Source organism: Chenopodium album, chromosome 26, assembly GCF_948465745.1.
Source record: "Chenopodium album chromosome 26, dcCheAlbu1.1, whole genome shotgun sequence".
Lineage (NCBI taxonomy): Eukaryota > Viridiplantae > Streptophyta > Magnoliopsida > Caryophyllales > Amaranthaceae > Chenopodium > Chenopodium album.
In genome coordinates, this window is record NC_137859.1 from 33,609,750 (window position 1) to 33,626,237 (window position 16,488).

The window sequence follows — 16,488 nt, forward strand, 5'->3', positions numbered from 1 at the left end:
CTGCGTGCATGCATGTAAAATTAGTAAAAATAACCTACTATCCTATACTCACATGCATCTAATGCCAAAAAAATTCACTCACACTCGCTCAAACTCAAACTTTTTGGTGGACTATGTTAGTTACACAAATTCAAACACTTAGTCACAATTTTTTTATGCCAACACATCCCAATATACTCTTTCTATTCACAAATAATCTTTCTAATAGGTTTAAAAATTACGCAAATTAAGAAATTAAGTAGGGTGGAATGGTGGATATATTAGAATGTGAGAAATAAGGATAGTATAGGGATCCATATCATACAACTTGGTTACTTACTTCGCATGAACATTCTATAAAAAAAATACAAGAAGATTATTTGTGAATTATTTATGGACAGAGGACGTATCGCAGAAGTGTCATGCGGCTAACAATGCGCCTATGCCTAATCATGTGGTTGGGTCGTATAAAGTTATAAACCATAGAATAGCTCCCCTCCACTCGATACATCGGCTGCTACGATAGATATGATGAGCTTTGATATATACATTAAACAAATACTAAACACCCATTTGCATGGCTGTTGAATTACACATGTGAAAGCAACATATACCACCCGTTACAAAGTACACCAATTCAACAAATAAACAACACCAATTTTATGACATTAATTTGGTCATCAAATATAAAGACTACTATGACTATAATTTATGTATGGTATGTATCCAAGTTCTCTGCATCATCATTCAATCTCTAAGAAAATCTCTATTTAATTTGTTTGGACTTGGAAGTTTGAGCGTGGGGCTTCATCAGCCAGTTAAGGAATAATTTTGAAATTTCTATGCGAATGAAAACAACTTGAATCAAGATCAGAGACACATGAACGAACAAAATTTACAACTGGCATAAAGTTGGAGAATGAATGCATTATGCATACATCTATCGTTCAAATATCTTTTAATCTTGTGTTTATTATCTTATAATCTCGTGTTTTATAGAGAATATTACACGAATATTCAACTTATTATAGGTATAGGATGTATTATACATTTATACGGATCAAAGTATGTAAAGATTATCGTATTTTGAGATTCCTAATATTAAAAAAGAAAAATCAACTTGTTGTGCATATTATTGCCAGTTTGCAACCTCTATAAATATTGTTTAATGATACAAATTCTGATAATCATGGAACTTATTTTACACATAAGTGTATCTAAAAATATGTACACTACTCAAAGCAATTTTTTTACTCATTTGATATACCATATACTAATTGAGTTACAAATTTAAATGTATGGGTCTCATCTATCATTATTAATAAATTATGCCGAGAATTGATCTTGTTCCAATGACACCACAAACAATGAAATCCTAACACATACATCTCTATTGTACATGGATGAGCTGATATTGTTTGCATTTAGGTCGGTATTACAGCAATGTTACATCATATTTAAGTGAGAAAATTAATAGGTCGGTTTAGATCGATATCTACTTGAATATATCCTCCATTCAACCAAAGCCATCCAAATCACATTTATTTTACGATGGAATTTATGAAAACTTTATTAGAACAACTTAAATTCATTCTACGTATTCACAAGTTTATCTAAAAGTATGTACGCTACTCAAAGCAATATTCTTAGTAATTTAATAATTTGAGTTACAAATTTGAATGTATGAACCTCATCTATTACTATATATAAACTATACAATTAAATGAACCTCATCTATTATTATTTATAAACTATACAGAGTATTGATCTTGTTGCAATGACACCACAAACAATGTAACCCTAACAATTTCTATTGTACATGAAAGAGCAAATTATACGCATTTTTTTGGTTGGTTTTACAGCAACGTTACATCATATGTATTAAAGTGATTAAATTTATAGCTAGGCCGGTTTTGATTTAAATCAACTTGTTGAATATATCATCCATTCAACCAAAGCTATCCAAATCACAGTAATTCTATGATGGGATTAATGAAAACTTCATTCACACAACTTAAATTCATTTTATACATAAGTATATCTAAAAGTACGTACACCACTCAAAGCAACTTTCTTACTCATTTGATATATTGAGTTACAAATTTGAATGTACAAATCTCATCTACTACGGATTACAATTTACTGATATAAACTATATTGAGTATTAATCTTGTTGTGATGACATCACAAACAAAGTCGATTTTACAGCAATGTTACATCATTTGCATTGATGTGAGAAAATTGTAGGCCAGTTCGTACTTGATATTTCCTCCATTCAACCAAAGTCATCAAAATCACATTAATTTTTCGATGGAATTAAATTCCAAATGTACCCTTCACAAAATCAAATCCTAAAACCCTATTGGAACAATAGCCTCTAAAAATCAATCCCCACTTGACTTAGCTTAACCAACAACCGTACCCCCCTCAATACTAAAATCAACATCAACCTCACAATCCCTCCAAAAATCCCATGCAAAGCAACCCCATTTGCTTAACACCTCTCTTTTTTTTTCCTTTTCTTTTTCTTTTTCTTATTTTTATATTTATATTATTATTATTAATTTTAATTATTATTTTTCAAATTTCCTTTTATTTCGGGCCCTTTTAGTTTTGTAAAACTTGAAGTAAACCACACAAATTAGAATCCCACAAATCTAAAAGAAGACACGTAAAAATGTCACTTGCCATACAAAAAAGAAACAATGTTTTGGAATGACGTGTAAACTAACACCCCCACTTATATTTACTCCTTTCTCTCCTCTCAATTCCTTTTATTCTCCCTCACACTTTCATTCTTCTCCTCTATTCCATACAAAATAAATAAAATCTGATCAAAAACAGAGGATTTGTTATTATAAAAACAGAGCACCCCAAATTTATGAAGTCAATGGAAGAATTAAAACCCACAATGCAAATTCAAGAATCTCATCAAATACCCACCTCCTCATTGGTTCAAGAAAAACCCGGGCTCGCCTCGCCCGAGCTTGATGATCAACTACCCCAACAACAACCACAACAACAAAAGCGGCCGAATGAAGGCAATAGTGATGAAGAAGAGGGGAAATCGACGAATACCCGCAAAAGCGAAAGCGGCGGGAAACATGAGGAAGAACATAAGGAGAAAACAAGTGGTGATCATAGTAATAATGAGGGTGTTACAGGGCCAAGAGAGAGATTGAAGAGGCATAGAAGAGAAGTAGCAGGGCAAGTATGGATACCAGATATGTGGGGCCAAGAAGATTTCATGAAAGATTGGATTGATTATTCAGCATTTGATGCATCATTGGTTCCTCAAGGTATAATGTTAGCTCGAGCTTCTTTAATGGAGGAAGGAAGAAGATCTAATTCTAATACTCTCAGAGTAGAAAATAGCTGTTAGAAAACTTTTATTTTACTGCCTTTTTTTTAATTTATTTTATTTTTCCCTTTTTATTTTGGGAATTTATGTGAGATGTTCATATTAAAATTGTTTACAATGAGGCCAAAGAAGGAAAAAAAATATATAAAATTTAAAAACTATTGTTAGTATTTATGTGTATTTAGATGTTGATAGTTAGAAGAACAAGAAGCAAAGGCCTAGTTTACAACAACATTTTCTTATTTTAGTGGTTCAATGATATTTAATCTCTTTGTGGAGGCAATTACTTCTCTTTCCTTGTTAATTATTATTATTGTTATTATTACTATTGTTTGTAAATTATTAAATCGGCTATATTATTAAAGAATATGTAAAGATCTAATTTTTTTTTTCGAAAAATTAAAAAAAAAAAAATTCTAGATTTATATCTAATAAGGTTTAGATGTGATGTAGGTTTAATTATGTTAACTAGGTCAAACAACTTGATCGGCCACTCTCTTATCAATACTTATTTCCTTCTTTTCTTGTCTATTCGATTTCTATTACATAGTTTTATGGACCATGACTCCTAAGGAATAATGTGGGCATGATCCAACTTCATCATCTTAGATAGTAATATTTGTGTAGTACATAATTGACTTTGTACTAAATTCCAACTATTTCAATTTTCTCTAGTGAGATAATTGGTTCTTTTCATGGATTAGTTTGATTGGTCGAGTAAAGTTCTAGTGAAAGGATTGAATGCTATACTCTCGCGGATTGGGTATGATTTAGACCGCATTTTGAACAACCCGATGACCACCACGCAATCTTCTTATTGGCGACCCACCACCTAGTCGCGGATAGGGAGGTGTTTTCTTTTTGTTTGGGTGGCCTAGTCAATTAACCTGAGGCCAAAATAGGTTGTATTGGTGGCCAAAATCAGTCCAGTCGATGACTAAACCGGTTTTCGGTACCAATTCAACCACCGATTAGTTTTCATTACAACCTGTTTTGGCCGCCGGTTGCCGCTGCCTAAGCCGCCCAAAATAAAAATAAAAAATCCGACCACCTCCTCGTCAATGATTGGAGGTGGTGGGTTGCAGCTAGTAAGGGGTAGCGTGGTGGGTCGTCAATAAGATAGGTGGTGGGTTGGTGGTGAGAAGGATTATTGGTGGGTCGTTGGTGAGGGGGAAGTGTTGGCAAGGTGGTGGTGAAGTAGTAAGGGCATGAAAGTTGTCCATATACACCAAATGCTGACGTTAATGATAAAAAATATTTTGGCGGTGTTTAACAATTCCCTTTCTTAATTGTATAACTCATACTCCTATCGCAGGATCCCAAAATGACTGAGGGTCGGTTAACATTAATCGTCGTAAGAAATCGTACGATATAAAGAGAGTGGCATATCAAGATAATCATTTGAAATAGTTTGAAAAAAGATGAGTAGAGTGAGCAAACGAAATAATGTGTAGAATATAATATTAAAGGGAATAATACAAATATACAATGACTGCAAATGTAATTGTTGTTTATGAACTCAAATGAATTTTCATTGTGAAAAATATGTTTGTGCATGTTAGATTATTCAATTTTGTTTTGGCTTTTATTTTTACCATATTGTTTGAGTTAAGATCAAACTTGTATATTTTTTACTATAAATTCTCAACAAAATAAACATCAAAATGTTATGACTTAGAACCGTTCTCTTCAACTTAAATTCAGTTCAATTCAACTCCAATTAGTTTAGTTCTTAATTTCCTTCTCTCATAAACAATTCATTTCAGCTCTATTCTATTCAGTTAAGTTCAGCTCCAATAAGTTTAGCTCAGTTCAGTGAATCAGAACAGGCCCTTAGATGTTGAAATTCCATCTCAATATATAATTTCAATAACCTATCTCTAACAAACTCCAACCAATTCATTTACTAAATTAAAGAAAGAATATGGGGATCCGAATCAACAAAGATGAAGGTTAGATCTATTGTAGTTTGATTCATTTAAAAGGCAATATTGTTAGTGATGGACTAATTTATCAATCTAATTGAGTTTATAAAACTCAACCTAATATGAATCCAAGTTAGACCTGATATAACCTAGTTAGACCGTATTTATTTCTAATTACTTGACCAATACCAACAAGAACTAGATATGTCCGACCTTCGTTACAACCCAACATGATTATTACAATTGACCCGATATGAAAACCAAATTCAATTTAACCCACCTAGCCTTGTTTTCATTTTTACCTATACTAGGGCAGCTATCGAGCGCGTTGCGCGCGCATAGCTAGTCATAGCTAGAAGCTCTTTCGGCTTGTTTTAAAATCACAAATTTAGTTGTTGGCAGAATTAAAATGTGTGAACAACTATGTTTATGGGTATAAATGTCCAATACAACTAACATTAATGCATGAGAGCAAATAATAAGTACATAATTAAATATTTTAGAGGATATAATTGTCAAAACACTATTCATTAAAAAAACTTATACATATTAATAAGGGTATATATGTAAATACACATTTTAAAGAGTATAATTGGCATTACACTATTCATAAGAGTAATTTTCTATTTTTTATAAGGCAGGGATACTTCAACTAGGGTTAGATATGTATCCCTCTAATTACAACCTAAACGATTTGAACCCCAAACCCACTTTAATTCATTTTCAACTTAGGCTTATCTCAATATAGGACTCACTTTGATTATTCCCAACTTAATGTTAAACCGTACAAAAATATTCCAATTGAATCATTTTACTAATTGTCTTCAAAATTAACCCAAACCAACTCACCACCCATCACCCTAACCATCTATTTTAAACCAACCCGTTTACTACCCGAAACCAAACCATTAACCCGAATTAACACTGTTTACGCACCACGTGTACACCGCCGGATGTCGGCATGATCACCCTTTACCTGATGAAGTAGTTTGCCGTAACTGTATAAAAAATGGATTTAATAATTCAAACGATACGCAATCAATTGATTAACTCCGTATAAAACTCCTGAAACTGCCAGCATTTACAAGGTGTCCTCTTTTCTTTACAAAGAGGAGAAACGAAGAAACCTCTCATCTTTTTTTGACTTCTTATTATTATCTCTCCTCCTTATTTCCCCCTAAAATCCTCACTATCTTTCAATTCAACCTATAATTTTCGATCGACTTTTTCGATTTTTCTCCCAATTCTTCAATCAATTGATTGATTGAGCATCGTTCTTACGATTAGGGCTTGTATTATCGGCGAAAATGTCATACGCTTACCTTTTCAAATACATCATCATCGGAGATACCGGTAATTGATTCTTCATCTGTTTGATGATTTTGCGAATTTTGTTTTCGTGATTATTAATTCGCTTTTAATTGATTTTATCTGTGTGATTATGCTCTAGTATGTTGATTGTTGGAGAATTTCTCTTGATTTTTCTGTTGTTGATTCAATAGGAAATCATTTTAGGGTTATTGTTGTGTTTATTGCATGGAATTAAGATTAAATCAAATTAAGCGCAGGTTTAGGTTGTTAGTAGTTTATCACTGCATGATTTGGTTATTTGATGATAATTTTTTGGGTTTAAACATTAATTCTGGTAGATCTTGGGTTAATTTGATGACCGTTTATTCAGTGAGAGATTTCTTAGAGGTTTATGCTGGGAATTCGCACGGTCAGGCAGTCCTAGTTCGGAATTTTTGAGAAAATGTAACCAAAACTGCTGCGTTAATGGTTTTCTGGGTTATATTCTAGTATCAAATGATGCATTATCTATGTTCATTGATTTGGCTTTAGGTGAGAACTCTCCTATAGATATTCATATTAGGATATAATTACGCTTTATATGGGCATTTGTACCAGACTGACACTCTCACCTGCTCGAATAACCATTTGTTCCTCAACTCAATTTGGCTTTTATCATCTATTCAGATATATCAAGATAGTATTTATGGAATATATTTATGTTAAGATATATTATGTAAAATAGGATATAACATTTTCTAATAATCTTCTATCTCTAGGATTCCACTGATCAGAAGATTGAGCATTCATCTAAACTTTACATTATCTCTCCTCCTTATTTCCCCCTTAAATCCTCACTGTCTTTCAATTCAACCTATAATTTTCGATTGATCGACTTTTTCGATTTTTCGTACAATCGGCGAAAATGTCATACGCCTACCTTTTCAAATACATCATCATTGGAGATACCGGTAATTGATTCTTCATCTGTTTGATGATTTTGCAAAGTTTGTTTTCATGATTATGAAATCGTTTTATATTGATTTTTTTGTCTGTTTGATTACGTCCTAGCATGTTGATTGTTGGAGAAATTCTCTTGATTTTTGTTGTTAATTTTATTTTATAATTGGAAATTTGTATTAGGGTTACTGTTGTGTTATTTGCATGAAATTATAATTAATTGAAAATTAAGCGTAGGTTCAGGTTGTTAGTAGTTTATCACTTCATGATTTGGTTGTTTGATTATAATTTTTTGGGTTTAAACATTAATTCTGGTAGATCTTAGGTTATTTTGATGACAGTTTATTCAGTGAGAGATTGGTTAGAGGTTTATGCTGAGAATTCGCACAATCCGTAGAGGTATTCTTGATTAGATTGTGTGCTTTCTAAGGAACCCATGACATAGACACATTCCATTTGGTCCTTTTCTAGGTTCTTCTCGATAAAAGAATGTAGAAGAAACTATTAGTTGTAACCCCAGTAGATAATTGTCTGAAAACATACCGTTTTCGATCCCTTATAAATGTTCCTCATTTGGTAAACATTCTATTCAAGCAAAACATTAAATGATTTGTTGTAGATTTTTATCAGAGTACAAATATCTTAATTATTCAATTCATATATGATATTTAATTTTATGATGAGAAATTAAAATTAAAGATATAAAAGTTGTTCATTAAATGATGTTTAGGAACATTCGAACGTTAGTTGGGATATTTGTAATTGGTAATTTTATTCCAAGTTTGGTGGAAGCTGATTTTGTTTTTTTGTTTTTTATTTTTCTTATTTATTATTATTATTATTATTATTATTATTATTATTATTTTTTTTTTTTTTTTTTTTTTAAATTTTTTTTTTTAATGTATTTCAAGAGTTTAGGTTAACATTTAGGAAAATTTGATTTTAATAATCTAACCTTTCACTGGTGTTATTCTATTAATCCTACCTTCTAATTATACATGAATAATCCCACCTTTACACCCCATTCTATTTCATTAGGCCAAGGTGACCGATAACCTGTTCTTTAGGTAATTTTTTTTTTCTTTTACAATTTTTAACAAAAATAATGGATTAAAAAAATAAAAAATAAAAAGCATCCCCTACCACCCCCTTCTCCGACCACCCTCGACCGTCCCTCCCCCCTGCCACCCTTACTCATCCAGTTTACAACCACTCCCTCTTCTTCCCGCGCCCTTCCCCTCTAATGGTAGAATCGCACTTCCCCTCCTATTTTGGTTTAATTTATTTCGAGAGGGGGTGGGGGGTTTCTTGGTTAGGGAACGGGTTGGGGGTTTCTTTGGGTTATGGGTTGGGGTTTTTGGGTTGGGAATTCAAGAAGAGGGAAGGTGGTTGGAGAGGGATAAGAAGGGGGAGGGGTGGTCAGAAATTCGATCTAAAGGTGGTTGAAAAAGGTTGGGGACGGGGGAGGGGAAGAGGGAGGACGGGAAGGGGGAGAATGGGGGTGCCGGGAAAGGGAGGGAAGGGAGGGGGACTGCCGGGAAAGGGTGGTAAGGAGAGGGGGGGCTGCTGGAAAAAGGGAGGGAAGAGGGAGGAGGTGGCTGCTGGAAAAATGGAGGGAAGAGGGAGGTGGTGGTGGTGGAGGGGAAGAGGGCAGCCATTGATGAAGGTGAAGGAAAAGGATGGAGGTGGAAGGAAGGGGGAAAACTAAAAAAAATTAAAAAATAAAATTATTGATTAAAAATAATTTGAAAAAAAAAATTAAATTCTAATATTTGGACGAATCATAGTATGACACATGGCAAGGTAACTTGCTATTGGAGGTAGGTGACCGGTTTGGCCTAATGAAATAGAATGGGGTGTAAAGGTGGGATTAATCATGTATAATCAAAAGGTGGGATTAATAGAATAAGATCGGTGAAAGTTTGGATTATTAAAATCAAATTTTCCTAACATTTATTACCTAGCCCCGAAAAAAGATGGATCACCTATGGTTGGGGGTTTTAGGCCTTTGAGTCTTCCTACAACCGTTGTTCATAAGATTTGTCTATACTCTATAGTCATATCTTCTTACTAAATTGCATTTGTAGAGGCCCTAGAGGGTATGTAAATGCTAGATGCCCAATTTTTAGTAAGGTTATCAACTTATCATTGATTGGGGTGGTTGCTTTGGTGTTGTATAAAATAGTTTTTGAAAATGCTTTTGTATAGGTTCTTTTGAAATTTCTGGAAAAAGTGATAGATGAGATTAATATTAGATTTTTTGGTTTTGGTTAGCGGTGAATCAGAGCTTATCTCTGTTCTCGGTGCTTGACTAAGAGGGGGCTTGAGGCTTCTTGTGGTCCTGTCTTCTTCTTTCTTGTCATATTATGAATTTGGGTATGCTTTTATTAGTATTGAGAAGTTTATAATTGTCTTTTATGTTTGTTAGTCCTTTAAGTTGCTCTCATGTCTTAAGGATCTATTTGTCCAAGTTTTATATCACCGGTAGTAAGGAGCCCATGTCAAAGATATGTTTGCTTCGTTGGTGAGGTTACTATGTTATCTGTTGAAAAACTTCTCAATTACTTTTTAGGGATAATTGTAGGAGTAGTCTTGCGAACTGGTTATTAAGAAGGTTTATAGGAGTAAGATGCTGAACTTGTGACTTTTTGAGGGGATGTATGAGTGTATGACCCTTTTTAATTCATTCTAAGTAGTATCACTTTTACTTTTTATTATTTTTTTAATAGTAGTATTCCATGTACTATGTTATCCCTTTAAGTTTCCTGTGGGGGTAGTTAATAGGCTAGAGAGGGTTATTTTTTATGTAGCACGATAACTACTGGGTTCGGGAAATGTATCTGTTTGGAAAACCTCAAGTCCCAACCAATTATGTTCCTCGTTAGCACAAGAACTATAAGGTTCTGAAAACAAGGATATCTCAGGTACCAAAAGTTTATGTGCATCCTAGTCTATTTGGTTATGAGATACTTTTTTTGTGAGTTAATACTTGGGTGGGTGTTTATGAGCCTGAAGAAGCTTGGTGTATAAGAACGTCTTACTAATGGAATATTATTGTGGCTATTTCTACAAAAATGTGGGCTCTAGGGCATAGGATATTATACTTCAAGAGGAATGAATGGGATGCAATAACAGGACTTGTGTTAATTACACTATCCTATAGAAGTTTATTTCTTTCATATCTTAGATTTTGTTCCAAGTTTATAGGAAATTTTGGGCAAGGGATGAAGGTTCTAGTATTCTTTTTGCAACGGACTAGCGTGTACAACAACAATAATATAGTCGAAAGGTTGATTGTTTGATTGATAGGAAGCTTAAAGCTTGCGAAAGGGTTTTAATGGCTTTAGGCCATGACTCTCCATAAGACAACTTACAATTTTCTGGATGCCTCCTTCTTACTAGACTACTACTATTTATACTGTAATTACATTCCTAGAGTTGGCAACAAAGCCTTAATTACTACAAATACTACTCTTGTCCTCTTACTACTTTAGTACAATAGCAAACAAATATTTAAAGGTGCTTGTCCCCTGCTTAATGGTCCTCTGTTTCCTCCTGCTGCTGCCATGGTATGTTGTTGGTGTTGGTGGTCTGCCCTTGCTGCCCTCTCTGACGTCTGCTGTGGGTGAGTGTCACGGGAGGTGGCCTTGGGTTCGTTGCACTTTTCCACCCTTATATAGATTGTCTACTGTTCATTAGGCTTTTAAATTTCTTTCTTGGTGGGATTTGGTACTTCATCATTGGAATATTTATCTCAGAGGATATGTATGATCAGGAGTAGGGGGAGCTGACCAACTTGCTAAACATCCTTTCAGTCCACATCTCTGGTGTCATTCTTTTATAACCATACAAATTATAGATAAATACTTTATACTTATATGAGAGGCATTTTGTTATGAAGGTTGTCATGATATTTATAATGTTTAGAATAACTTGACAAATTTATTGGGGCTTGTAAAAACTTTCTAGCCTAACTAACCTAGTTACATAGTTAAATGAGAAGAGTGTGTTTTAATTTATGAGAAACTAGCTTCCATTTTTTATTAGTCTAGTTTTGTTGTTGGCCACCCATTTGTAATTCCTCAAAACACCAGAAGATGGAAAAAATGATGTATGCATTTATATGCAAAGCTTTTCGCCTAAAGTTGATAATGCATGTGCCTCCATCTCATGCCTTGTTCGATTGTACCTTGGATTTAAGGACACCTTGTTGCCTTGTTCGATTGTACCTTGGATTTTGAGGACACCTTGTTGCCTTGTTCTTCTGTTGGTTTCACCCCTTTAGAAAAAGAAGGGTGTAAAAGGTGGGAGAATGGCAAAGCTGCTTTAATGATAAGTGATGCAGACATTAGTGCATGCCATTGAACATCAAACACCTGGTCTGCACATTAATAAATTATAAGGAATAAATTAGCTGGTGAATGTTTTAATGCCCATTTCTTCTTATGTGTTCTGTTTGCTACACAGCATGTATGCCCAAGGATGACTATTGACTGATTGATAATCTCTCCTAAGGTCCTACTAACTAAAACAAGTTTAACCGAATTTCTTACATAATGTATTTGGGTTATCTATAGCCTAAAATAACTTGAGTTTTGAGTATAAGAATAGCCAAATTCCGTTGTTAAATGAAATACAGTTGAGAGACTTTTGGTCGTCTTCTGAAAAGGGAGGGGGACTAGACTAGTGGATGGAACTTTTTTATTAATGAATGAAACCTTGGGGGCTATTGTGCTGTTTTTAATTGTGCTCTTAAAGATGTCATGAATGTTTGTGTTACTAGACATGAATTTATGTATGCCATTGTACAATGATTACAGACTATACTTGTATAGTTACTTAGTATTTACTTGTGATAGAGGCTAAATCAAAATTAATACTGTCATCTTTTGTTCTACAGGAGTGGGGAAGTCATGTCTTCTTTTGCAATTTACAGACAAGAGGTTTCAGCCTGTGCATGACTTGACCATAGGTGTTGAATTTGGGGCCAGAATGATTACAATAGATAACAAGCCAATTAAGCTACAAATATGGGATACGGTTTGTATCAATCTCTTCAAATAGTTGGATAACTCTATGTGCATAAGTTCTGACATTGGCTGTATTCTGCTTTAGGCTGGTCAAGAATCATTTAGGTCTATAACAAGATCCTACTATCGAGGAGCTGCAGGCGCGCTTCTGGTTTATGACATCACCAGGTAATGGCGTAACCAAGATTCTCCTAATGCAGTTTTCTGGTTTTCACAGCATGTCTTACTATCATTAGCAATTATGGAGACTTCATTACAGTCTCTACAAATCATCTTATTATGGACCCAACCCTTGCCCCCCATTTAAATGTCATTAAAGCTCTCTGATTAGAATCTCTAGTTTTTAAATGACAATTCTAGAAAAGTTTAAAAGGAACTCATAGTATGAACATGTACTCCGAATACTGGCACAAAAAAGTTATATTCAGTGCTGAAGAGTGAATGCTATTTGCTTTATTTGTAATTTTTTTTTGGATAGTTGCTTGAGTTTTCTGTAGAGTTAAGGGATATCAGCTCCAAGCATGATATTTTTGTTGGTGGTACAGGGTTGGTTTCCAGTGGGTTCTAATACCATCTGCCATTGTTTTGTGCAGGAGGGAGACTTTTAATCACCTTGCAAGTTGGCTGGAGGATGCAAGGCAACATGCCAATGCAAATATGACGATCATGCTAATTGGTAACAAATGTGATCTTGCTCACAGGAGGGCAGTAAGTACTGAGGAAGGTGAACAGTTTGCCAAAGAACATGGATTGATATTCATGGAGTGTTCAGCAAAAACTGCTCAAAATGTCGAGGAGGTGCTGGCCTTTCTTGAATGTTGTAATAATTATGATAAGTTCATTTAAAGAATGCCCAATTCTTTATAACCTATTTTTTTGAAAACTCGGTTATGTGTAGGCATTCATAAAAACTGCTGCTACAATCTACAAGAAGATTCAGGATGGAGTATTTGATGTATCTAATGAGGTAAGATTTTCTTTGCATGGATCACCTTTGATTTTCTTCTTTGACACTGGAAGATTCTTATGACCACTTTAGCTGATGCCTCTCCTCGCCCATCATATGCTCTTTTAGAGTTTCCATTTTGAACGTGTTAAATCTAAGTGATCTTATACATCTATTTTAGCATGTAGTGTTTTGTCACCTTTCAAATACATGTCACTGTCATAAATGCTTATACCATTGGCTGGGAGTCACTAATGAGCAAAATGGGAGTCACTAATCCGTAAATTCAAGATCAATCTCTTGTAAACTGTACTTCAAGCAAGATTGGTGATAGTAACACCAAGATACCTTATAAAGATATTAATGGTAAAAATGTGATCTACCCTAGAATGAGTTTGCTATTACAACAATTCAGAACTCCAAAAATTTACTTATAAACTAAGCTTATACCGTTATGCTTTTCTTTACTCTTCTGCCTATTTCTCAAAACCTCAATGGATGATGGATCATAGTTGGGCCTAGTGTGGTCTCCATGTTTGCAACTGTACTCGTTAATAATCAGGATCAGTAGGGAGGTTCAAGCTAGCAAAATAAAGATCTTGAAAGGAAGATCAATTGAACACTTACATGTTAAAAGTAACAAATATGTGAACAAATTACTAAATAATTTATCTGATTAATTTATCATTTCAAAAAGGTAGGTTGGGGTATAAAAAAGGGAAGTTATGTTACCAAGCTAAGGTATTTTCACCAGGAAGTCATAGGAAAAATACAGGCACACAAAAGTTGATGTGAAGTGGGGCAAGCACGCTTATAAGCCTGAGGGGGAGGGGAGGTGGGGTTTGGGGAGAGGGTTGAAATCTGCTTTGGGCCATATTCATGAATCCTAGAATTTGGACTTTGGTGAATTATGTCATGTCACTTCTTGTTTTTCTTGGGTCCTTCACATTTTTTCTCCTTTATCTTCTTATCAATAATAATTAATAAAAGGTCATGAGGTCATCAATAAAGTGGTGTGATATTTTATTTGGTGTTAATGCATTGAAATGTGTGGAGTATATGACTGGAACAGAATGGCTTAATTTTTTATGGAGCTGCTGTCTTGTGTGATTTTCTCTGGGACAAAGTAAATTTGTTGGTGTTATCGTAGGCAAAGGCTGCTGGGGCTTCTAAGAATTAATGGAGTGATATAAAGGAATTGGATTAATTTGTAATTTGTCATTCGTGATTCTTTCCTCGTGATATGTAACTTTCTTGGTTGATTGATATGGTACTTTTTCTTATCCTAATTTATATTATAATACTAATAAAAATGGTGCAATATGTTTTCATCACATCCTCATTGCATCTACTGCTTTGACATATTGAATTTAGTCATCTTAAAGGCCTTGTTTGAGGCATATTTATGAACTTAGATTGACATTCCAAAATCTTTATACAATGGTCTTTGTGTAAACCTTCTTGAAACCCTTTGGACTCTTGGGCTTTTCAAAGGTGGTGTAGCTTTCAAGGTATAGGTATTGCTTTCATTGCAAATTTATTTGCCATGTAACTAAATTGATTTCCTGAGATATATGCATCTTTCTTCATTCTTGTCTTATTCAAATTTTCAAAGTCAAGGTTTAATGTTCCTGCAGTGGCAATTTTGCATCGTAGCAGACTTGACATGTTTTTATAAAGTTGGATGCTCGACATGTTTTAGATAAAAGTTACCTACTATGTCTCCCTCCATAATTGTTAGTTGCGTTTCTAGTTTCTAGTTTCTATTAGTTTTGATTCTAAATGTCTAATATTTTATTTCTCTTCTTCATATCCTCATTTTCTTTTGTCCCAAAAGTTGAATATTTGGAAGTCCAATTGTTTGGCAAATGATTTTTTTGAAAGGTATCTGGTAGACCGGTACACACACATGACTATATGGGCTTGGTACTCATCATCCTTGTTCCTTAGGAAGGGGGGAAAGGGATTTGAGAGGGTTTCAAGTGCATTTGGTCTCTGCTGCATGCTGAATGTGTCATTGGGTTTATCTATTCACCTGGCAAGATCTGTTCATTTATTTTTATAGTTTCAATTGATCAGCCGTTTGGAAACTTTTTACTTGTACACTATTATATATTACTCATGTTTATTTCTTTTTTTTTTTCGGTCTCTGTATATGATACGTACTTGCATCATGCCAAGATCTAATGTGGAAGCTGAATTAAATAATCATTTGTGTAATTTAATTTTTTTTTGGATTCGTATCAAGTATATCATTTAGGATCCTGTGTAGACTGTAGAGTACTACTTTGTATCACTTTAAATCCTTGGCTTTTGGTTTGTATGCTCTTCCCATTATTTGTATGTAGAGTTTGCCACTAAGATTTTCTTGTCTGTGTAGTCTTATGGCATTAAAGTTGGATATGGAGGTATTCAAGGAAATGCCGCTGGTAGAGATGCATCAACTTCTCAAGGCGGGGCCTGCTGTGGTTAAAGTTCCATCTAACGTTGGCGCCGGAATTCTGCTCTTCTTCAGTGGTTTGATAGTGGGGTTTGTTTGTTAATTTAGTTCGACATTTGTGATTATGCACATATTCCTGTTTCACCATCTCTATGTAAAATCTCGTTTCCTTGAAAATTTAGCTGTGGGAGACCTAATATATGTTAATTTGTTATTTCTTTCAATGATTTATGTTCATATGCCCATGGAAGGCATGTATTTCTAAGTTTTGTGACTCTATATTTGTTTGATGTTAATATGTTATATAATACTCGTACTCCACTATACGTTGTAGACAATTTACAAATTTTTAATAACAATTGTGTTTTTTTGATGAACATGAGGGGCAAGCCCCAAAAACGAAGAAACTACAAGCCACAAACTAAAAAGATAAAACGACAGAGTCCAAAAAAAAAAAAAAAAACAAAAAAAACTACTCAGGTAACAAATAATGAAAAGATTAGTTATTATTATCTGTCACCGTCGTAAGTCTCACCCTTCCGCTTAGGCCTCCAATA

At 34.1% G+C, this 16,488-nt stretch overlaps 1 protein-coding gene across 1 annotated transcript; it reads left to right on the forward strand.

The window, feature by feature from the left end:
- The first annotated feature begins 6,285 nt into the window (after positions 1-6,285).
- Positions 6,286-16,252, forward strand: LOC145617794 (ras-related protein RABB1c). Its single transcript, XM_081672544.1, has 6 exons — positions 6,286-6,618; positions 12,416-12,555; positions 12,631-12,713; positions 13,139-13,343; positions 13,444-13,512; positions 15,872-16,252. The coding sequence occupies exons 1-6, from the start codon at positions 6,573-6,575 to the stop codon at positions 15,962-15,964; spliced, it is 636 nt and encodes a 211-aa protein (XP_081528670.1). The 5' UTR covers positions 6,286-6,572; the 3' UTR covers positions 15,965-16,252.
- The last annotated feature ends 236 nt before the right edge of the window (positions 16,253-16,488 follow it).